Below are 23,542 nucleotides of genomic sequence, written 5' to 3'. Positions count from 1 at the left end.
GTATATTTTATTTATAATATTATGTAGTTTATATATAGAAGTTCTTCAAATCAATGCTTTTATAGCTGTCAAATGTAGCTTCAGTATTTATTGATTTTTAGTTTGGACCCACAAAGTAATTTAAGGTTTGGGGGTCTTTGTTAGAAAAAAAGAACATTATTAAATTGCCAAACTCTGTTCATTCACTTGTTTTTTAACTTACAAATTATGTTTTATTCAAATTTCCCCAAAACACATTTATTTAAAACAAACAAAAACCTAAAGACCCATTTTAATGAGTTTCTTTTCTGAATGAAATGGAATCACAAAAATCTATCTTGAAAACAGTTCCTTAATCTATTTTTGCCAAAGTTCTTGGGGCACTATTTGAAGAACTAAAACCATTCTTCTGTGGCTCCACTGCAAGGAAACCATTTATGGTTACAGTTATCACACACACTTTGTTTTTGATTGTAATAAATGTGACTCCACCTCACAGTAAAATGCTGCATCTTTTCATTTTTATCATACCTAATAAAGGTGTTTATAATAAGAAGAACCCTTTTGTTGCAGAAGGAGAACTTTTGCTGTTGATCAAATACATTTTGTACCATAATTTTGAAGGCAATTTATATTCTTACATTGTGGTGTTAGTACTTTGCACAAGTTTTCACCACTGCTTTTATCAAAATCTTTTAAATATAAGACAAACATCCCTCATCAGAGGCAGCAGTCTGATCTTCTGCACCAGCTTGCATGATATGTTGCGCCATCTTGTGGCGGGTTTGCACACATCTACTGTCGTATTGCCTTTAACTGTTCGCAAAGCTGGTGTATCCCAAATACAACTGTATTTATTTCAATGTTTTGCCTCCTCTCTGCTATGTTTTAACACAATGTTATGTCATTCAACCTTTATTTAAATCTCGAATAAAAAGGCTACAATTAACGAGAGAACAAAGGAGCACAGTTAAAAAGAATCACATTCAAAAGCAGTATAGTCAATGATCATGGATTTAAACTGGTCAACAGATATGGCTGCACCAAGCTTCAATGCTTTCTACAAAATGTTCCAACGATGTGCAGCTGAAAAGCTAAAAGCATTTTTACCACCTGCAGTGTAGACATGTGGGACTCCAATAGTTATTTGGGGATGAATTTAACAGGGAACGTATGTATTGGGGCATTTTGCCAGTCAGAGTTTAATAGATAAACAGAAACCAATGTCTTACTGCTAAAGATGGCCAGCCAACTTCTGATGAGTGGAATAGCTGTCAGGTAATGTGACTATCTGTGGGATGAGTCATAAAGTGAATGTAAAGCTTTCAGAGTGGAAGTAGAGGCGTTTCTTATCTGATATGGATTCTTTTTGAAACTACTCTTCAGTGGACATCTAAATGTTTGTGTCTGTGTATTTCATTTGACGCTTCCTCAGCCTCAGTGTATCGTACAGCTACCATTTAGCCAAATAATCCTAACTCAATATCCACTGACTGGCTTTTCTCTGGCTTTTTCAGCTCATGGTCAACAGTAGATGGAAATCTTTACCTGTACTTGGCAAGCTAGAGCAAAGCTGACCAATGACGTGAACAGAATCACTGATAACAGCTTTTATAAACTGGTTTACTGCCATTACCTTGTGACTACAGGGCCCTGGTATATGATATAACAGAACCTACAGCAATTTTTAGAATTATGACAACACGGCTGCAAACTGGCCTGAATAAAGGAGCATTCAAGCCTCTAAACTTGTGTGGCAGACTCACAACAACATGTAGCTAAAGGCCTGCATCATTTCAACTTTCTTCTCTTTGCTGTTTTAATTGCTAGAAATAATTGCTACTATGAACAATACTGTTGTAATACGTGCTGCTTTGTCAGGGAATGAACTGAAGCTGCAAATGACCACATGAGTGTGTTGCCATTAGCTGCCATCTTTCATTGCCTCAGAACAAAGGTGACAGTAAATATAATATGAATACACATTTTTATTCTAAAATAGTTTTTTCTTCGTACTTTAAACAAACAACAATTTCGCAGAGCGCAGAATTCTTTCAATCACAGATTCAGTTTTTCTTCCCTGTCCTACACCAACCCACCTCAGTGAAGATCTGGTGTGCCTCTTTGTTCAGTAACACTTATCTATCAGGACAACCCACTGACACAATCCAGCCAGGCAGGGTCTGAACTGCTCGGTGTGTCAAAGAGGAATTCCTGCTGAGCTCATTTTAGCGGGACAAAACCTACTGACAGAGAAATAGTTACTTTGTTCACATTTCTAAAAGCAAATGTTTGGAGGCTTATTAGTCACGTACAGCTGTTTTGTATTGCAGATATTTTAATATATCCTCCAGATGTGGACTTAGCTGTGCCTCACCAGGATTATTTTTGCAGTCATGCCGGGAGGAAAAATCAAAGACTTTGGTGAACTCACGTCTTTTCTGGGAGACTACGGTCTCTTTCAAATTCTAATGACCGTCCTGCTCAGTTTAAGTGCCGTTCCTTGCGGCTACATGGGAGTGATCGTGGTTTTTGTTTCGGATACACCCGAACATCACTGCAACGTCTCCGGCAACTTTACGCGCACCGGCTCAGATGTGGAGGCGACGCTCCAGGAGCGGAACAGCTGGATGGAACCAGACAGCTGCTCCCGATACAAACTGAGGGCAAACTGTACCGAGACAGCAGGAGTCGGCAATGAAACAGAGCCGTGTGTGGACGGATGGATCTACAGCGCCGAGAGATACACCATTGTGTCTGAGGTTCATGTGCACACTATAAATAACGGGACGTTCATGCATTGCTGCAGACTCAGCTCTCTACAGACAAATAGTTCAACACCTGCCAAGATTACCTCATAACTCCAGCTTCTCTTGGGGTTAAATTTTACTTTAATGTCAGATTTGTCTGAAAGTAACCCCACTGATCTTTTCCTCCATTATCTACAGTGGGATCTTGTGTGTGACAATGCATGGAAAGTTCCTTTCTCCACTTCCTTATTCTTCGTAGGGGTCCTGATCGGATCCTTCATTAGTGGACACCTCTCAGACCGGTAGGCCCACTTTTAATAATTATGAAGAGTATTTAATTTGCATCCAACAGCACGATTGCCAATATAAAAATAAACAAGTGAAAGTATGGAAATATACCGATACTCCATAATAATTATAAAATATGGCCACATACAGCAGTTTTTTTCCAGGATTGGTGTCCAGAGGTCATCATGGTCAGCCTTAATTTTGTAATTATGTATAAAATAAAAGTGACCATGATGTCTATTTTCTTCAAATTACAAAGGAGAGGAGTCCCTGAAGAGTTTAATTCTCGAAGATAGATTATATAAGATAAGTTAAGACTTCATTCATCCCAATAGTGTTGCAGCAACAAAGATGATAGTCCAAAAATGCAGGGACATTGGTGGAAACACTAAAAACAACAAGAAATATACATTAGTGTTGCTGATATTGTACAGATTTTTCCAAATGTAGAAAATCCTATATTGCACAGTATCCTCTGAATATGGTAAACAGCAATATTGCATATTCAATAGACAGAAAAACACTGATATTGCACAAATTCCTCCATGAGGAGGAAACACTGACAGTGCACAGGTTCTATACAAAAAACCCTAAATTGGTACAGAGTCCATTAAATGTACAAAATATCCATAATGCCCAGGTTATAAGTTTTGGTTGTTTAGAAATGTAATTTAATGAGCTAATTGACCTCATGATATCACATCAGTTCTGCAGTGGTCCGATAATTAAAAAAAAAAAAAAAAGACATCTTAAAGTTAGTTCTAATTTCCATCTTTTGAGGAGGGTTTTAAATAAATGTGTAATTTCAATTTTTAAAATTGAGTATTGTATATACACAGTGGAAAGAAGGCAGGTACCAAATACAAATGACAATACAGCGTATGAAAGAAAGTTTATGGTACTGGCCGGTATAAATATCATAATCTGGGGATCATTTCAGATTATTCATGGTCACACTAAATCAGTTTTTACATTTTTAATTATGACAAGACTGCAAATAAGAATTATTTCTATCATTAAAAAATTTGCAGAATATTTATTTCAGTTAACTGATTAATGACGTCACCAAATAAATACATGTTTTACTATTATTGATAGACATTAATTTTCTAATCTCATATGATGAAGAAAAACACAAGTCTTTGACAAATCTGGCACCAGATAATGTTTGAGATTTGGGTTTTGAAAATGACTTAAATGATGAATCATTATCAGCAAAACTGGCTGCATTTTCAGTTGATCAACTAATGTATTAATCAGCTAATCATTCCAGCAACAATTCTAAAAATTCATTTTTACTTTGTTTTGCTGATTTTTACTGATGACTGTGGTGCTAGCAGCAAAATCAAACATCAATCTGAGAGAATACAAAAAAGGGGAGAGTAGAAAAGAAATGTGCTAATCAAGAAAAAGACGATGGTGAATATGCATGAAGATGCTCGGATGTTTTCATGTTTATGCTCTTGCAGCTTTGGCAGGAGGCCGGTGTTTTTTTTCACCATGGCCTTGCAAACAGTCACTGCCCTGATCCAGGCGGCCTCCATGAGTTGGGTCATGTTCTGTGTCCTCAACTGCCTGAGAGGACTTGGGCAGATATCCAATTACATCACGTCACTCGTACTGGGTGAGACAGCAGATATGCTTAAACAAGTTATAAACAAGCCTCTATCACTTCTTCTCTAGTATCTCCATGTGACAAAGTGGATCTTGCTTATAGCAGTGTGGTGGTGCTGTGTGTTTTTATTCCTCAATCAAGCTGTACAAAAATCATCGAGCTGTGTTTTGTCAGTTCAAATTTAGGGTCTTACAAGCGCAGATGTTACACATCAAAGTCTCTTACAAGTCTTGGGAGATACTACTGTTTGTGTGAAAACGTGGTGAAGTTAAAGTGAAGTTAAATCTGCTGAACTGCCTCAGGTGAGGAAAGCAACATCATCTGGGTGTGAAGATTACAATTCTGTAAATGCAAAAAGTCTGTATGTGTGCTCTTAGAAACAAGCTCACCAGATCTCTGCAGCCAGCTCATCTCTGCTCGAGGCTCAAGTCTTCATTCGTCTCTACAACATACCTGGATCTTCAACAGAACGATGCTAAATCTGTGAAGTTCTCTTAACTGATTGCATCAACCCTCACATGTTTTCTCTCATGTTTGTGGTCCTTTTCTCCCTCAGGTTCTGAGATGCTGAGTCAGTCTGCCAGAGTGAGCTTCACTCTATTGGGCCACAGTCTCGGCTTTGGCATCGGCTACGCCTTGTTGCCACTTTTTGCCTACTTCATACGAGGATGGAGGATGCTGCTGGTTGCTGCTGCCATCCCAAGCCTCCTATTTCTTCCAACATGGTGGTAAGTCATGGTTGTAAATTATGTGCAAGTATCCTATTATGCAACATAATTTCTGCAGACACAGCTTAGGAGCCTCAGTAGCTGTTTATATGAAACATTAAAATTGGTAAAATTGGATCTCAGTGACTGTAACAGCAGCATGATTGTTGGTGTTTGATATTCACATGCAAAAGTCTCGAGGGTTTATATAAAAAAAAAACACATCTAATGAGCAACAGTTGTGCAAATGTTGATGTGCAAGATCACAGGAGAATGGCAAGACTGGTTGGAGGAGACAGAAAGACTCATTCTTTACAACTGTGGAGAGTAGTAAAGTACCTTACAGTGCACAACACCTTCAACCTTGCTGTGGATGAGTTACAATGGCAGGCACAATCCTCTCCTATCAGCTAAGAACAGATATCTGTGGCTGCAGCGCACACAGGATCGCCAAAACTGATGGAAACAGTTGAAATTCTAAAAATGTAGTGTGGCCTGGGAAATCTCTACTTCTGCTGATGGTACACTCAGAACCCCAGTAATCCATGGACCCAGCTGGTCGGTGTTTGTTCCCTTAACGCAACAGTATATCTGAATGTTGCTACTGATCATGTGAATCCTTTTATGACCACAATTTATCGTCTTCTAATGGCTACTTGCAGCAGAATAATTCACCATGTCACAAAGCAAAATTCATTTTAAGCTGGTTTCATGAACAATGGGTTTAATGTGGTAACACAGGAGAATTGCAGCATGAGTGTCCAGCTGAAAAATGTGTAAAAATTATGCGATGCAGTCATGTCATCATGGAGCAGATTCTAAAATCTAAAGCCCAGTGTTAGTGTGACAGTCCTAGTGAGTATGTGTGCCATTTTTTTTTTTCAAATAAATGTACCTTCCTTTAAAAGTTTTCCAGCTTTTAATCAGGCTGTATCTCCTTCACTACAAAAATAAACACCAAAACCATATGAGACAGAAGAGAACCATAGCCATCAATTTCATCTTCATTTTTAAAATCAGGTTAAATACCACTCTGGTCAAAATCAAACATGGAAATGTCTCAGATTGAAGTACATTCAATCAACAGAATCCCAACTAAAAATCAGAAAGAGACACAAGAAGTCTGCTCTAGTATCCTGAAGAAAGAAACCAAAACAAAAACATTCAAATTCTGTCAAATCAAATAATCATTTTAGTTCAGTTCAGGGAGTTTATATGAAGTATGAGTGTTGGTGAGTGGCTACAAAACTAAGGAAGGTAGGGGAGGCTAGCTAAAGGGCTAATGAAGCCTGAGCTGAGGGAAGAGAAAAGAGGAGAAGCCTGGAGATTTGGTAAGAAATAAATTTACCTCAACAAGTCCAACAAGGCAGCCACAGAGGAGGTGAGGCGTCCAGTCCTGCTCCTGGGATCAAGGTTTTTAGAGTCCACATGTCAGATATCCAGCTAGTTCTGGGTTCCATTGCCACACTGTTTACTTCTATGAATCCAGTTTAAAGGAAAGATGACCAAAAGCTTGCCTAATCTTTCTGAAATCTCTCTCTTTGCAACCCTGCCTTCACTCCATTTTTCCCCATGTCTCATTTGTTTACCACACTCACTTTGTTTACCCACTGTTCCTATTTTATCACCTCTCTTCCTCTCTACACTTCCTGGTTGGGGGGGTAAAGGGCTGTTCTGTCTATTTTTCTCCTCATTTCTGCTACAATGGTTTAGCTTTAACAAACAGCATTATTTACCTGTTTTGCATCTTTTAAAACTAAGAAAATACTCTTACTTTTCCACTAATGTATGAAACTCGTGATCAGTTTGAAAGAGAGAAAACATTTGTCAGTCAGCTTGGACAACATTTAGGTGGTATTTGTGTTAGGCAGTGTGTACTTTCACTCAGCTGCAAGTTGGATGACCGCAGGCAAACAGAATTGTTAGACTGTCAGACCTTGATACAAAATCCATAAGGCATTTATGGCTCCTCCTGTTTCTGTCTGGTGAGTTTTTATTCTTTACCTTTCAATCTCGTATGTGCTATAGATTCTCTGAATATATTCCAAAGCACAAACGCACTGAACTGACGCTTTTGATATGTTTTCTTAAAATGTGTGCCTATCTTAACCAACCTTTACTGGTGTGCAGTGGCTGTGTTGTTAAGTTCACATTTCTTCATATGCTGAGTGAACCTCTGTGTGTTCAGGGTGATTCCTGAGTCACCACGCTGGCTCTTACAGAAAGGTCGGGTGGAGGAGGCTGAGCTTGTCATACGTAAAGCTGCCAAGTGGAACAGAGTCCCTGTCCCCGAGGTCATATTCAGGACCAGAGAGTGCTCAGACCTCATGGTACCTTATCACTTTTTACTCCTCGTGCTGTTAAAGCTACAGTACACCAGTAAATTAAGCAGTTTATTGTTCTGTTTTTTTCTTTATTCTTGTTATTTTCAGCAAAATAAAGAAGAAGAGCAGACATACACTTACATGGACTTGATACGCACCAGAAACATGAGGAACATCACAATTTCTGGTGTCTTCATATGGTAACGTGTCTCCTTTTCCCTTGTTCGTAACTTTACTGCACATATAATGTTTAACAAATTACAACTCATCACTTAATTTGTCAGACATCCACTAATATTTTTGAAGATTTTATATTGTGTAATGTGAGATGAACATATTATTTAAGTAATGTGGTGGAAACAGGTTTCTCTCACCGTCACCGAGTTTTGTTTTTGTATTTTCTGCAGGATGTCCGTCTCCATGGTATTCTATGGTTTGTCTCTCAATACTAGCAACCTAAATGGAAATATCTACTTGAACTGCTTCCTCTCTGCAGTCATTGACCTTGTGGCCTACATAGCCACTTGGCTTCTGGTCAAACGGGCTCCACGACCCGTTCTCCTCTTCTCCACGCTGATGTTCTGTGGCATCATGCTTCTGATCATCAAGCTGGTTCCTGAAGGTCTGTGTACAATATTGCAGAAGACACTATCCACAAGTGAAATGTTGCACACCTTATCTACCATGTTTGTTTGTTTGTTTTTTTTCCCCAGGCATGGATGCTGTGTCTCAGGTGTTAGCCTTGCTAGGAAAGATGGGCGTTTCTGGTGCTTACTGCTTCATTTACGTCTTTTTCACTGAGCTGATCCCCACCGTGGTCAGGAACATGGGCTTAGGGATCGCCTCCACAGCTGCTCGAATCAGCAGCGTTATTTGTCCTTATATGATTTACGTGGGCAAGTGTGCTTTCTTTCTGTTTTTGCAGATGTATTTGTGTGCAGCATTTAACCAAGGTACTTTGAAAGAGAGGTGGGAATGACAACAACACTCTGGAAACAATCTGTAGATTATGATTTTAAAGAGCTATTTTTACTTCAGTAACATTTAGGAACTCACAAGAAATGTTCCATGCCAGTTTGATACACAGAAACTCTGTAATAGGTTTGTTGTAAGTCCAAGTTGAAAACATTGCCAGGATATTTAAGAAACCATGAGGAGTAAATATGCAAAATCCATGGGATTGTCCTTCAAATTATATATGAAGTAATCAACTTTACGAATTGACTGATGGCTCAGAAAATGTGATTATATTAGACTGCAAATTTCAGGCCTGATTGAAGGCACCACAGTGTTCTGCATGGTGACATTTTAGATGTAGATGCTAGTGCTTATTCATTTGATTATTTTGAATGATTGGGCAGCAATTCCTAAAACTATTCTCTCATGTTTCTCCTTTAAAGGAATCAAAACTGACTGTATTTTTGTCAGCTGGTAGCAGCACAGACAGGGAAGTGTGTAACTGACACATCATTTTCCTGAGGGTTTTTTGAGTTTGTTTGCACTTCTCTTATATTTGGAAAAAACAAACCAAAAAAACCCCAAAATATTTGCTTAGCAGACATTTTGACTTGTTGCAGCAGGATAAATATGAGGTGGAGCTAAGAACAGTATTGATAACTCATACCAGTGCAGCAGGTAATGACCTGTTCTGGACTGTCTTCTGGGAAAAAGGTCTGAAAAGGTCTTCATGTACACTTTTTAAAATCCTGTTTGGCCTATTCCTTTTTATTTTATTGTCTTATTTTGAATTTATTGGTGCTGTAAGTACCTGCACTAATATATCTGACCTGATTCATTTACACTTACGACATGCCAGAATGTGGAAACACTTTTGACTGACAACTAAAGAAATCAACAGATCATGATCTTTCTAATTTCAGTGCCTTTATTCTGTTTGCAGGTATTTACAACAAGGTCCTCCCATACCTTATTTTTGGCACAATCAGCATCATGGCTGCTGTTGTTAGCGTGTTGCTGCCAGACACCAGAAACAACAAGCTTCCTGATCTTATCAGTCAGGCCAAACCCATCAGACGGTATGTCACGCTGTGTGTGGATGCATGAGTAAAGATTCACTGAAATTAAGATTCTTATGCATTACCATTTCTACAGTGCAATCTTGTGATGTAAGTACGGTATAGGGTATAGTCCACACATTAGATACTCCCAAGAACATTTATTGAATTCCTGCTTTATTGTCCCGAGTGTAAACGTTGATCTCAAGAAGAGCTGCCACACTCAAGACATCACCATGAGGTAGTAATTTAATAAATGTTTGTGGTAGTCTCTATTTGACTGTGGCAACTGTATTTTTTCCAGATGTGTACCTACATTTATTTTTGTCCAGCACTCATCACATGGATGTGCATGTTCATTTCATGTCTTTTCGCAACTAAATAGAATTTTTGAACAATTTTATCATTATTTTTGCATCAAGAATATGTTTGCCGCTACATTTTCAGTCTTAGAAATGGTGAATCGAAACAAAAGAATGTGTTTACTGGTAATCTGTAAACTGAAATGAGCAAACGTATAAACTGAATGACATTTCACTCTCTTGTGCATATTCAGCATATCTTAAATCTCCGTTTTTTTTCTGTCTCCATTTCTCTTTACATCAAGTTGCTGCTGGGCAAAGGAAACTTCCACAGCCTGGTCTGATACAAATGAAGACTGTAAAGATGTGAGCAAAAGTGCCACCTGCTGAAAGGAAAGCACACTGCAAGAGTTGCGTTGCTGCAGACAAACATTTACAAACACAGTTTTGTTGTGGTTTATGATGTCTGCTAATCATTAATCTTGTTTGAGAGATAAAACCACAGAGCGTCTCTGGCCTTTATAAACATAGAACAGATCGAACTGTCATCTTCATTTGCTGGTTTAGACTTTCCCCAACTGCTATAGTCTGTCGATTTTTTTTTTTTTTACCTCTACCAAGGACATTTTTGCTGTTGTTTTTGAATTTCACATTTTTTATGCACTGCTGCGCCTCTAAATGAAATAAACTACCACACCTGTCAGTATGGAGTGTCTATATACATTTAAAGCACAGCTACATGTCACAGAGTTGTTATACAATGAGCAGAGTCACATTTAATATAGGTCGAGTAATGGGTCATTTCAGGATTTTAGGTCAGTGCGTGTTGATGTAAGATATCTTGATTCTTGGATTCCAAAAGTCATTTTAATTAGTCTTCTACTCAATGCAGTCATTGTTGATTTAAAAATAAAATAAAAGAAAGAAAATTTTATACTGATGTCCCAGAAAAGCAGAATGATGTTGAATGGAGGATGATCTAAAAAATCTCTTTTGAATGCAAAGTATTATACAATGGCAGGTGTTCTTTATTGGCCAAGTACATGCACACGTACAATGAATAAAAAATGTTTTCTTTGCTGTCAAAGTATTCACACCAAAAAGCACACATGAATTTAAACCAGGCCCACAGATTAAAGAAAGGAACGTAAGTGTTTATCGATTAATATCACAGCCAAAGATATGTGTAAAAGAACATGTTTACACTGAACCAAACATTTAGTGTAAATTGTGCAGATTTTGATGATAGGAATAGATAAGGTTAACAATAAATGCAGGATTACTGACACTTTCAATGCAATAGTGCAATGGAGCAGAGAGCGATGTTTGTAGAATGAAATATTAACAGTTATGTAATATACAGTATTTACAGTGGTTATGAGTTGTTAATCATACAAAAATAGTTGTTTCTGTCATTATAGATTTAATTGTTTATTAGAGCGATGGCCTGTGAGAACAAATTGTTCATCCGTCTGGTTAAAACAATAGTATGTAGTATGTACCTTTTCCACCCTTTTTTATGCCATCAAGGATAATCTAAAATATAGAAACGATACACTTTAATTTAATTTCAATTGAGTTGTATTTATATAGCACTAATTCACAACATGTATCATCTCTAGACACTTCACATAGTAAGGCGAGGACCAATGTTCCCTGTAATTTTTCCTGAGTCTGAGCAAACACACAAACTCCCTGAGCGTCCCTTGGACCACTGTGAGCAACATCAGACGTGTGCACTGTGGTCACACCAGCATCACATCCATTCAAGTTACATGGTTCATTAAAAGAATCAAATTACAGCATTTACATTTCTGTTAAAACACTTTGTCAACAGGAGCCAGTTGAAGGCTGCAGTGATTTTAGTGACACTACAATGTATAAGAGTGAAGTTATTGAATATTTGTCTCTCTTTACTGTTGCAGCGGTTTTGCAAATTGCAGACGGACCCTGTTCACTCCATAGACACCAATGTTATTCCTGTAGCTTGAAAGACAGCTACTTTTGATAAAACTGGGCTTGTAGCACATTGTCTGCCTTGCAACAATGGGAAAGAGGCACCGTTTATGTTTTGACAACCTATATCTAATGAGTTATTGATGCTGGAAGTCTGAATCTGTGAATATCTTTCCAACTTTACTGAACTTGGGGCCACTACCACCTAAGGAGTGATATATTTAATTCTGAAAAAAGCATTTAGCCATACTTAAAGCTTTAAGTGCTTTATTAACACGGAACTAAAAATTTTGTATTGTTTTATTATCACAGGTTCTGTCTGAAAAGAGGTGGCATCATTTTAAACAGTGAAATCAAACTAAACAAAATGTAATGACCAACCAGTGAGCAATACTGGATTGTGCAAAAACATAAACAACTTTTTTAAAAAAATCTAAATCTTATCTTAACACAGTTAATGTATTAACTTATTTTTGTGTGTATGCATGTATTTATTGATTTATTTAGTACTGTTAACATATCAGATTTCTGAGTGAGTTTTTCTTAAGATAGGCAAAGGCCATTTATTGATTACATATAGGCTATTAAATGTTTATTAAAAACTAAAAAGCATTTTAAAAAAAACAACTTAGGCATGTATTGAGTCACTAAAATACTGTAGAGTACAGACCACATCATCATGATTATAAGCATCCTCTGGTAAATTAACAACCAGATACTGATGTCTCTCACCATATGGACTTCAGGAGATGACTGGGGGATGATAAACTGTGACCTACTGGTTGGGTTCTCTCTGTTCTCATGTTTCTTACATGTTTGTCCCCTGACAGCCGGGTCCTAATGTTTTTTGAGCAACACACCATACTATGACGTTTTTACAATGATGGTTCTACTATGGAACCAGTTTGACATGTTCAGGTGTTCTTTGTGTGAAAACTCAGAGATTTCAGGGATCAGAAGGTGGTTTTCAACTTTCTTTGTTAACTTTCTGCTTCAACTTCAAATTAAATTTCCTTCACTAACCCAGCCCTCTGGACTTCCAGGAAGCTGTGTTCCTATTGGCTGTCCAGGTGGCTGCTTGGTTTTATCAGGAACACCTGAGCAGCTCAGTGTCTTCCTGCTTTATTTAGCTGTAGACAAACCTTTCCTCTGATTCTCTTCACCAGTGAACTGGGTTTGGCTCCATTGCTTTAGTTTGTTCTTTAGGCGTTGGCTTGCAGCTTCCAGCAGTAAAATCGTCTTTACTGTGTTTCTTGGTGTGGTTTAGGGCTTTGTACTGGATCGTTGTCTTGGTAAATGAGGTTCTTTAGCCACAGTTAGCACATGGTGCTAATGTGTGCAGTGATTAGCGGATTTGGTGCAGCTGTGTTGTCTTTATCTTGGCTGTAGTGAGTCTTCAGAGGTTTTTGGTCAGACACAGTCTGTATTCTTGTTTGTGAACCAGCGGTGGTTGTCCAGAAGGTAAGAGTTCCTGTCCTGATCCTCTGTTCTCAGAGGTTCTCTGGTAGGCTGCAGGAGACTTTAGCGTTTGGGTTGTACTAGTTTGGTTTTTGTATGGTTTCATTTGGACGACTATCTTGAGGCCCCTCCATGTGGTTTAGTGAGGTTTTCTGCAACAGTTCTACAAAGCAACCTGCAGCAGAAGAGATTTGAGAGTTTTTAGGAAGTTCTGGAGACCAGACTTTAGAGCAGCAGAAACATTTGTCAGCAGTTTGAGCAGGAGAAGGTGAGCTTCAGAGTAGAAATGAGATGGAAACCTTCTTGACCCGTGTGGTGAGGTCCTGTACCAAGAGTTTGAGCAGGTTGTGAAGAGTCTGTAGTTCTTTGGTCTGAAAGCACAAGAAGAGTCGACTCATTAAAGGAGAAAACAGGAGATATTGTTGGTTCTTCTGTCATTCTGCAGTTTCCTTAGACTGAATATCAAGTTTATATTTTAAATGATTTCCCATGTGAGCCCAAGAAGACTTCAGTAAACTCCCTCCATCCCCTGGACACAACATATTTTATTACCATGTTAAATCCTTTTTATAAAAAATGTTTTTGAGTTTTAATCATAGTTTTAGCATAGTTTTTTTCTCTTTGCTTGTTTAGTTTTGTCATCTGTGTAAAAGGTGCTAAACAAATAAAGTTGAATTGATAAACTGAATAATTGACTAACTCATGATTGTGACAACAGAAGTATTTTCATTGTGATTTAAGGGTTTATTTCATTTTTAAGGCTGGGGTTATAATCTTGACAGAAAAAGAAGATTAAAGAAATAAACTACATAACAAAAAAGCAATTAAATCAAAGGGAAAAATGTATTACAATAAAACTTTTAAAAAGGTTTATTATTAAAAAGTATTTTTTGAATGTTTAATTATCGAAAATATTTTATCTGTAATTTTGAATATTTGTATTTGAAAAATTCTGTTTAATTTCATAGTTACATGTATCTTGTTTATCTAATTCAATATTTTCTGTTTAATATAGTTAAACATTAAATACAATTAAATTCTATTAAACAGACAAAATATTGAATTAGATAATTCAACAAGATACAATACATCTAAGTATGAAATTAAACAAAATTTTTAAAATACAAATATTAAAAATTACAGATAAAATATTTTCCATAATTCATCATTTAAAAAATACAATTAAACAAGAAGAATATTAAACATTTTAAAAAATGCAAAACATTTAATTAGATTATTAAACCTTTAAAAAGACAAAACATTTAATTAAAAAATTAAATGTTGAATTAGAAAACTACATCTGAAAGACAATAAAACTTCAAATAGGAATTAAACAGAAAATACAATGAAGCATTTAAAAAGAAAATTAAACATTAAAAGGTGGTAAAACATTTAAAAAGAAAAACCTTAAAGATTTAATCGAAACATTAAATATTGGGAAAGAAAAAGAAACTCAAACAAGCCGATAAAACATTTGAAAAAACAATTAAACATTAAAAAGACAAAACATTTGGAAATCAAATCAGACATTAGAAAAGAATAAAAGGTGAGAAAAGAGCAAAACTAAACGTTTAAGAAGAATCAAACTAAAGACAAAACATTTGAAAAGACACCAGTTAGACTTTAGAAGATCAAATTCAACAGAAGAGACAATAAAACGATCAAAAAGAGCAAAAACAGATAAAGGTCTTAAAGCGTTTTCTAGTCTGAAATGAAAACATCAAGTTGTTTCTTCAAACATTTCCTCTTTCTATGTTCTTGGTTTGATTGTGGACAGATTTACTTAGAACTAATTTCAGAAAACTGCTTTCCAGATAAAGTCTACTAGTAGTTGAAGGCATTTATCAAACTAATGTTACCTTCTGATCTCCACAAACTTTACTGTTCAGTGAAGAGAATCAAAGTTTGTTGAGGATTTCTAAAAAACCCACAGGTGAAGGTCTGAGAAGAACTCAGATGGATGGTCTAAATGTGAAATCAAGACTCATGGTCACAAGTTTTAACGCTTCTGTTAACCAGAAAGTTCAAACTAACAAAGAAGTACCGAGAAACTTTTAAAATTTCAGTCCTCAGACTGTCTGAAGGTTCAAACTAACAGAGAACTACTCAAGAACTTCTAAGATTTCAGTCCTCAGACTGTCGAAAGGTTCAAACTAACAGAGAAGTACTGAGAAACCTTTAAAACTTCAGCCCTCAGACTGTCGAAAGGTTCAAACTAACAGAGAACTACTCAGGGACTTAGAAGATATCAGTCCTTGGACTGTCTGAAGGTTCAAACTAACAGAGAACTACTGTGGGACTTAGAAAATTTCAGCCCTCAGACTGTGTGAAAGCTCAGGTCCTGAGGACTCGGGAGGTGTGGAGGCTTTGGAAAGTCTTGGAACTGAAGGTTCAACCCACCAGCACAAAGGCTGAAGTCCAACCTCCTGAGAAAAACGGTCGAGTCGAGACTCGAGTTAAAAAAAAAAACTCGAAAACGACAAAAAATAGATGATAAATGCGCAAAAAAAAGAAGAATTAGTATCTGAGCGAGTGGCTCAGGGGATAAGAAGACGGACTACCAATCGGAAGGTCGCCGGTTCAAGACCCACCACTGGCAATTTTCTTTCTTTGTCTTTGTCAGGATTTTGATAAAACTTAAGAAGGGTCTGGTCTTGAACCAGCGACCTGCAGCTCCACAGGCAAATCCTTAACTCACTGAGCTACAGATCAGATAAAAAAATATAATTTCGTCGTCCCTTTGGCATCGTAGTTTCTGAAGTGACCACATGGGTGGAGCCAAGGCGGAGTCTGGGTGGAGTCAGGGCGGAGAGTAGGCGGGGAGGTGGGTGGCGGCCTCCCCCCTCTACTCCCCCACCACCCACCACCTCCCACCACACCTTCCCCCGCCCGACGAGTTCTTCGAGTCTCCACGAGTTCTTCGAGTCTCCATGGGTTTTCCCGAGTTTCTGGAGTTTCCATGAGGTCCAAGGCAGAACAAGTTGTCATGAAGAGGTGTTGAAGTCGGTCAGGATGGACTGACTTTTTACAGCGACTAGAAGGAAGACCACTACAAGAGCAGGTCTTTAACCACCATCCATAAAATCCATGGAGTCGGCTCCAGAGAAATGAAAGGTCAACTTTTATCAACCTCCATCCAGATGTTCAACTTGATATCTTTACTTTGACATTTTTAGCACCACAAACCTTTAGTATCACACTTTATTATCATTTATTAGGACTTTAATGGAATCCACCAGCAGATTTAGTTTTTGTTGACAAACTTTATTCTTGTCATCGTGGGACTGCAGTATTTAAAACAGTTCCTTCTATTTGACCTCATGTTTATTAGTTTTAGTGGAGAAAGTTATTTTAGTTGTCGATTAGTCTCTTAAAAACCAAATAATAAATTGGATTAGTCAAGAGGTTTAAATTTCTTACTTTGTCATATTTTAAATATGACAAAAAATATAAAAATAATGTGTGTTGAGACAATTTGACCTGTATTTGGCGTTATATAAATAAAATTGAATTCAAATTGTATGTTTCTTGTAATGTTGGAGTAATTCAGCCATATATGTTGGAAAACACATTTTCTTTGTCCATTAATCTGTTGATTGTTTTCTCCAGTAATTCATTTCTTATTTTGGTTTATAAAATGTCAAACCCAAATATATTCAGTTTACTGTCATAAAAACCAAAAAGATTTGCATTCATGATGCAGGAATCAGGCAGTTTTTCACTTTTTATCTAAGTTTAGTCAGAAAGATAGTTGATAATGTGTGAATTGTTGCAGCTTGTGAGCCGTAGAAGGTTTTAATCTTTGGGGCCGAGTGTCAAAAAACATTTAGAAACCAACATCAACAAAACACTCAACAAAGATTTGAACATCATTAAAGGGAAATCCAACTTTTGCATGACAATGTCAAATTAAAGGACATTTATTTCCAACGTAAATGTGTGATATTCATCCTCTGGAGCTTTCTCTTCACATCGTCTTCCACCTGGACTGGTTTGGTCGGGAGCATGTGCAACAAACATTTGAAAAATTGCACTTTAACATCAATGAATGACACTGAAGTTTAATCTCTACATAAATGAGACTGAGTCTGGATGTGTTGCTTTGTCATTAACTCCTAAGTTTAGGGAAAGTTCAAACAAAAGAGGACAGTTCAGATAAGACTTGAGAATGAGCTTATTTTGGACAAACATCTCAGACTTTCTGAGCTTCAGCATCTATAGCAAGATATTTTAACAACAAGCAACTCAAGAGATCCAGAAGTTGGAGAGAGTTAGCTTTAGCTGAGCCAAAGAACATGTGGGACGCTAACCTAGCAAACATTTCAGACTTTTCTCTGTGAATTCTGAGAAATAATTTACTATTTAATGACAGAGCTACACATCTTAACTCAGTCTCATTAAAACAGACTCTAATTCAGTGTCATCCATCCATATTAAAGTGCAGTTACCCAAAATGTTTGTTGCATGAGCTCCAACAAAACCTGTCCAGGTAGAAGGCCACTTTGACAAACAGGAAGTGGATGATTCCAAGCAGATTTATAGAAGGGGGAACCGGACTGTACTAAGTGTGGTCGAGTATAGAGGGGTGTTTTGTGGGTTTTTAAGGCTGATAATGATTATTAGTGAGACATTTGGAGTAGATATTCATTTGCAGTAAATGAAAGTATTTAAAATCTTGGAGTTAAACTTAGAAGAACACAAACTCTAACAGAAAACTTTGTTGATACGTTTTTGTTTTGTTTACAGATGTTAAGTTAAAGGAGTTTTATTTCGTGACGTATAACCAATCAATCACTCCAGAAGACAGAGCGACCACAGGTAGATAAAGGTTTCAGAGCCAAAGTAGCGCATTTTTAAATTTATTTATTACCGTTAAATCAGTAAAAAATAAAATACTGATAATCAGTAAATCAGTCAGCCCCACAATTACTACAATTCTACAATTGTATGTCCTCTTTCCTTTGACTTATTTGTACAATATAACGATGTATATGATCGCCGTTTTTTTCATACCAAAGGCTATACTATGATGTTTTCTAAGAGACATACCATGCTACTCTGCTTGTTCTGGCCCTGCACTCCTCCTCTGTTGTTTTCTGGATTGTACTCAGCTGCATGCCTTCGCTCCACCCGGCCCTCCGTTGACTCGTCCCGCCTGCCGTCTACTGGAGCTGAAGCTGGATTGGAACAGACCAAAGTACAGTCCAAAATCACGATGCCAGCTGCCTCTCAAAAGGCTCCTTCATCTGCCAGGACGGCAAGCACTTCTTCTGAGGGGAAGCTGAGCTGGCCCGGCAGAAACTTTGGAGATGTGTTCCAGTGGTTGGTGGATGTGTGGGGGAGGATAGAGGTGGGACCTTTGAATTGTTCACAAAGGAAAACAGGGAACCCATTGGTAGTTTTAGTTTAGGGTGCTACTGCGGTGTGTTTTTGGGTTTTAAGAGGTGAACAGGAAGAGTTTTTTTTCATATTGATTATCTTTTACTTTGTTCCTGGTTGGAATGCCCATCAATGTCAACATGAAGTTCACTTTTAGTTCTGTTTATTTATTTTTATTTTACTAACACCCATTTGTTTTTAACCCCCTCACATGTTGTGTTGTTGTAAACTTACTCTTTCAAATAAATTCTAGTCTAACCCTCTGGAAACCAGCGTTTGGACTGTTTTTGTGTTGCTCCTCACCTACTGACAGCTGTGGACTAAAGGCTATACTGTGACGTTTTTAGAGCGACATGCTATACTATGATGTTTGTTGGGCGACACGCTATACTATAGGCTTTTTAAATTGACATATTACTATGACTTTTTTGGGGGGTTTTTGTTTTGTTTTTTTAGCAACATATAAGAATTAGAACAGTTTTAAAAGTTACTATACTTTTACTTGTGCAATGAAATTATTATTCTATGGCATTTTTTAGATGACATATTATACTCTGATGTTTTCTTGAATTACATACTATTTTGACAATATACTGCACTATGACATTTTTTGAACCACATATCATACATGACAATTTTAGGCAACATCCTATCATTTTGCGCTTAATAATCTATGTTTTTTTTTTCTTGCCAACATGCTGTACTATGAACTACAGGCCATACTATGTTATTCTTGAGTAAAGCATACTATACTTTGACATTTTCTAAACTACATCCTATACTATGGCGTTATACACAGAGTGCTTTGGTTACATGTTGATTTATAATCTAGATTTTTTTCTGTTTTGTTTTTTGACGGGATTACCACAGACCTGACTGTGAACACCGTTGACACCCACCTCAGGGAGACGCTGCCTAAGATCTCAAGGCTGCTTGGTCGTGGTCTTTCTGGCACGTACTCTTCAAAGATGAGCCGGGAAGTTTAACACTGATGGAATGACACAGGTCTAAGCCGACAAACTTCCAATTCCTCCTCAACCCATAGTCTCTGGGAAACCTACGTGGAGTAAGAAAAGTAGACAGAGAAGTAATTAAGTCTGTACACAACATATTAAAAAGAAATCATGCTAATAAATTAAGTACAAAGAACCGAATTCGCCAATATACTGAAGACCAGAGCTATTTAATTTGATAAGTATAACCTTGTTTAGTAACATTTCAATTATTTGAGAGCAGTCCTAAAGAACTGTCCTGTAATCCCAATCATAAAATGGGTTTGGAGGAAGAACATAGATGGTAATCTGGATATACATGAGTTAGGCTTTATAACTACTATTGGTAGTATTGGTGGTAGTAATAGCAATGTGACTACTACTAGTAGTGCTGCTGATACTGGCACTGCTACTACAACTTGTAATACTATTACAAATGCTGATACTACTTCTATGACTCTAACAGCTGTTTATACTACTACTGCTTGTACTTTTAGTATTACTACTACTGCTTGTACAACTATACTACAGCTACTATTAATCGTCTGGTATTTGGTTGTCAAGCTGCTAGCTCGCCTTAGCGTTTTGCTAGTGGCTAACTAGTTAGCTCTCATAGACTGGAAGCTCTCAACAAGATTTCATAATGAAAAAAGAGCCAAAAACTATTCGTACCTATGAAAAGTCATTCCAAGTTTCCTTGTCTCAATCGTACGACGCAGTGTGTAATTGTGTATGCAGCCCAGTGAGCCGGTATACTTCTTGTTTCTGTTTTCACGCCATCTACATCAACGGAATGCACTGAAACTTTGTCCCCACTAGCTTAGCCTCGCCGTAGCACTCAGCTCAAAGGGGCGTGTCCTATCTACTCATTCATATCTATGAGAACAACGATGGCTGCACATAAGGACGCCTGACGATGATTAGCTGCGTAAATACCATTATATACAGTCTATGGTAAATATGTATGTGAATCGCATCATTGACTGCAGCAGCCAGTCACTGGTCACTCACTGACTCACACTGAAAAATAGCACAGAATGAATTGTTACGTGTTTATTTTATTTACAATTTAGGTCGGATTTTTTTTTTTGTGGCAGTGCAGATTTTCTGTGCGCGGAGACCGTGTCAGCAGTGCGCAATTGCACACGCACGCAGCTTAGAGGGAACAGTGGCGAGGACCTTATTAAATAAGCCAATTCGGAATCTCGCCGTGAGCGAGGTATGGTGGTCCGGATCAAAGGTCGGGACATCCCAGATCATAAACATGGCCAAGTGCAACGCAGATATTGATTACTTTGAGCGTTGTAAAGTCGATGCTTTACAGGAATTTTGTAAGAAACGAGGATACAGTGTTATCGGGAAGCGAAAGAAAAAACTCGTGTCCCTTGCTTGGGCATTGTCTTTTCAAAAGGCCCCAATAGTTTTAACAAAACAGCAGGAAAGGGAGGCTGTCAACCTTGATTATAAATCCCTGCTCGAGATCGAAGTTGACAGGTGTCACCTGAGAATTCCAGATCCTTTAGAGCTCAGAGAAGGTTGGGAGAATGAGTCGACAGCAGCAAATAAATGGCCACCCTGCATGTTTTTTTTCTGCAATTTTTGCACTCTGTTTCTTTTTCTTATCTATTCCTGCACTGCCTTTATACTTTTTCTTTGGAGCTGCTGTAATGGTGAACTTTCCCCACTGTGGGATCAATAAAGTTCATCCTTATCCTTATGTACATAGATATCAATAATTATCTGGTTAGCAAGGACGAGCAAAACTTGCTAACGAGACTTGCTAACGACTACAAAGAAGGTAATAATATATGATCTTATGTCAAACTTACTAATTTAATCCATTCGGCACGACATTCTGGATCTTTTCTTTCAGTAGGAAATGTGACGAGTACATAAGGCGGGTCACATATACAGCGCGAGGTTCCTTTATTGCACTCGTGAATAGGGCAAAACTCTTCCATCCACTTCTTTAGCCCACGGGTACCGTTGTGGCAGTCCCGCACTGAACTGTGGGACCTGGCATATTGCCTTAAAAAGACTTTAAGCAGTGTAAACACTTAATAATCGCTACAAATAGCAGGTCGTTCCACTGCGCTAGCATGGCTTCGTCGAGCTTTGTTGATAACGTAGTGTGGGATGAACTCTGACCCGGAAGCTATTGAGGGATAAACGCGCATGCGTACTGATAATTCCGATTTGGCTTATTCTCGAGAGAACCTCAAAAAATTCAAGGACTCACTTGGATTCCTTTTGAGCAAGCACTTGGCTTGCAGTGAGATAATGAAACTCCCCTTTACCAGGAAGAAACCGCCTGTAGAACCAAGTGTAGGGAGGACAGCCATCTGCCTTGACCAGGGGAGAGACAAAAAGAATGTAAAAACAGACAAACATCACATGGGAGGACAATAAACACTGTGAAGGTCTGCGAGGCCAGAAACCACTGATCAGAAACATGTTGCTCTACAGCAAGAGATACCTGCAGAAAGGACAAACCTCAAAGTACAGGAGAGAAGACAAAGTTAGTGACATGATATGCTGGTATGTAAATGTTTGGAGAGAGAAAGAGAGGAGAGTAAAGTTGCTCAGTGCATCGTGTGAAGTCCCCATTCAGCTGATAGCAGCATAGCAGCAAAAGTAAGAGGTGATTCAGTGTCACCTCAGCCAGCATCAACTATGAGCTTTATTAAAAAGGACAATTTTGAACCTAACCTTAAAAGTAGAGAGGAGCCTGATAGCTGATGGCTTTTCCTCACATTCTGCTTTTTGAAACTCTTTGAACCACAAGTACTTTGAGAACAACGTTCTCCATCGGGAAAATATGGTACAATCATTTATAAGACACAATCATTATCAGTTTTTAGTGTTGTTTCTAAACGTACCAGTACAAAACCCCGTTTACATGCATTATTGCTGCACAGCTGTCAGTCACCATCTGAACTATCGCGAGATTAACGCCACAGTCACTCCAGGCAGTGACTGCGCCGCGCCCCCATCTCTGCTGCTGGTGTACTACTGAGAGACCCAGTGTCTGTCAGTTAGGTAAAGTTGGCAAGATATTTACAGATTCGGACTTCCGGCCTCAATAACTCATGGGATATACGTTGTAAAAACATAAACAATGCCTCTTTCAAATCGTTGTAAGCTAGACAATGTGCTACAAGGCCAGTTTTATCAAAAGTCGCTGTCTTTCAAGCTGCAGAAATAACATTGATGTCTATGAGCAGCCGGCTGTGCGACGAGTGAACAGGGACCGTCTGCAAATAGCAAAACCGCTGCAACAGCGAAGAGAGGCACTACACAAATATTCAATAACTTAACTTTTATACACTGTAGCGTCACCAAATTTACTGGAGCCATCAATTGTGTCTTGCTGATCATACTACAAGTCTTGGTTTGATACTAAATCCAAAATCTGAATGTTAAGGAATTTTCATTATTTAATTATTATTTTATTAGTCATAAAATTCAATAACTTCACTCTTATATACTGTAGAGTCACCAAAATCATTGGAGCCATCAATTGTGTCTTGCTGGTCATACTTCAACTCTTGGTTTGATGCTAAATACAAAATCTGAATTTTAAGGAATTTTTATTATTGTCTTATTATTTTATTAGTCATAAAATTCAATAACTTCACTCTTATATACTGTAGAGTCACCAAATTTACTGCAGCCATCAAATGTCTCCTGCTGATCATACTAAAACTCTTGGTTTGATGCTAAATACAAAATCTGAATTTTAAGGAACTTTCATTATTTTATTATTATTTTATTAGG

At 37.8% G+C, this 23,542-nt stretch overlaps 1 protein-coding gene and 1 long non-coding RNA gene across 2 annotated transcripts; one reads left to right on the top strand and one right to left on the bottom strand.

Moving 5' to 3' along the window:
* Positions 1–2,131: 2,131 nt before the first annotated feature.
* LOC111572333 (organic cation/carnitine transporter 2-like) lies at positions 2,132–10,683 on the top strand. The gene is made up of 10 exons (XM_023275975.3): positions 2,132–2,741; positions 2,928–3,031; positions 4,487–4,641; positions 5,189–5,360; positions 7,528–7,669; positions 7,772–7,863; positions 8,071–8,285; positions 8,377–8,559; positions 9,564–9,699; positions 10,286–10,683. The coding sequence occupies exons 1-10, from the start codon at positions 2,376–2,378 to the stop codon at positions 10,368–10,370; spliced, it is 1,650 nt and encodes a 549-aa protein (XP_023131743.2). The 5' UTR covers positions 2,132–2,375; the 3' UTR covers positions 10,371–10,683.
* A 302-nt stretch (positions 10,684–10,985) lies between these two features.
* Positions 10,986–21,898, bottom strand: LOC129349935 (uncharacterized). Its single transcript, XR_008603093.1, has 3 exons — positions 21,595–21,898; positions 19,673–19,830; positions 10,986–13,765 (listed from the first exon to the last, which is right to left on the bottom strand). It is a non-coding gene; the product is annotated as an uncharacterized LOC129349935 (long non-coding RNA).
* Between the last annotated feature and the right edge of the window lie 1,644 nt (positions 21,899–23,542).

Source organism: Amphiprion ocellaris, chromosome 10 (genome assembly GCF_022539595.1).
Source record: "Amphiprion ocellaris isolate individual 3 ecotype Okinawa chromosome 10, ASM2253959v1, whole genome shotgun sequence".
NCBI classification, from domain to species: domain Eukaryota; kingdom Metazoa; phylum Chordata; class Actinopteri; family Pomacentridae; genus Amphiprion; species Amphiprion ocellaris.
This window is presented reverse-complemented; position numbering and strand designations above follow the sequence as displayed.

Coding starts and splice junctions, on each gene's coding strand:
- LOC111572333 (XM_023275975.3), top strand. CDS start 2,376: ATGCCGGGAGGAAAAATCAAAGACTTTGGTGAACTCACGTCTTTTCTG. Junction 2,742..2,927: donor GATACACCATTGTGTCTGAG/GTTCATGTGCAC, acceptor CATTATCTACAG/TGGGATCTTGTGTGTGACAA. Junction 9,700..10,285: donor CAGGCCAAACCCATCAGACG/GTATGTCACGCT, acceptor CTTTACATCAAG/TTGCTGCTGGGCAAAGGAAA.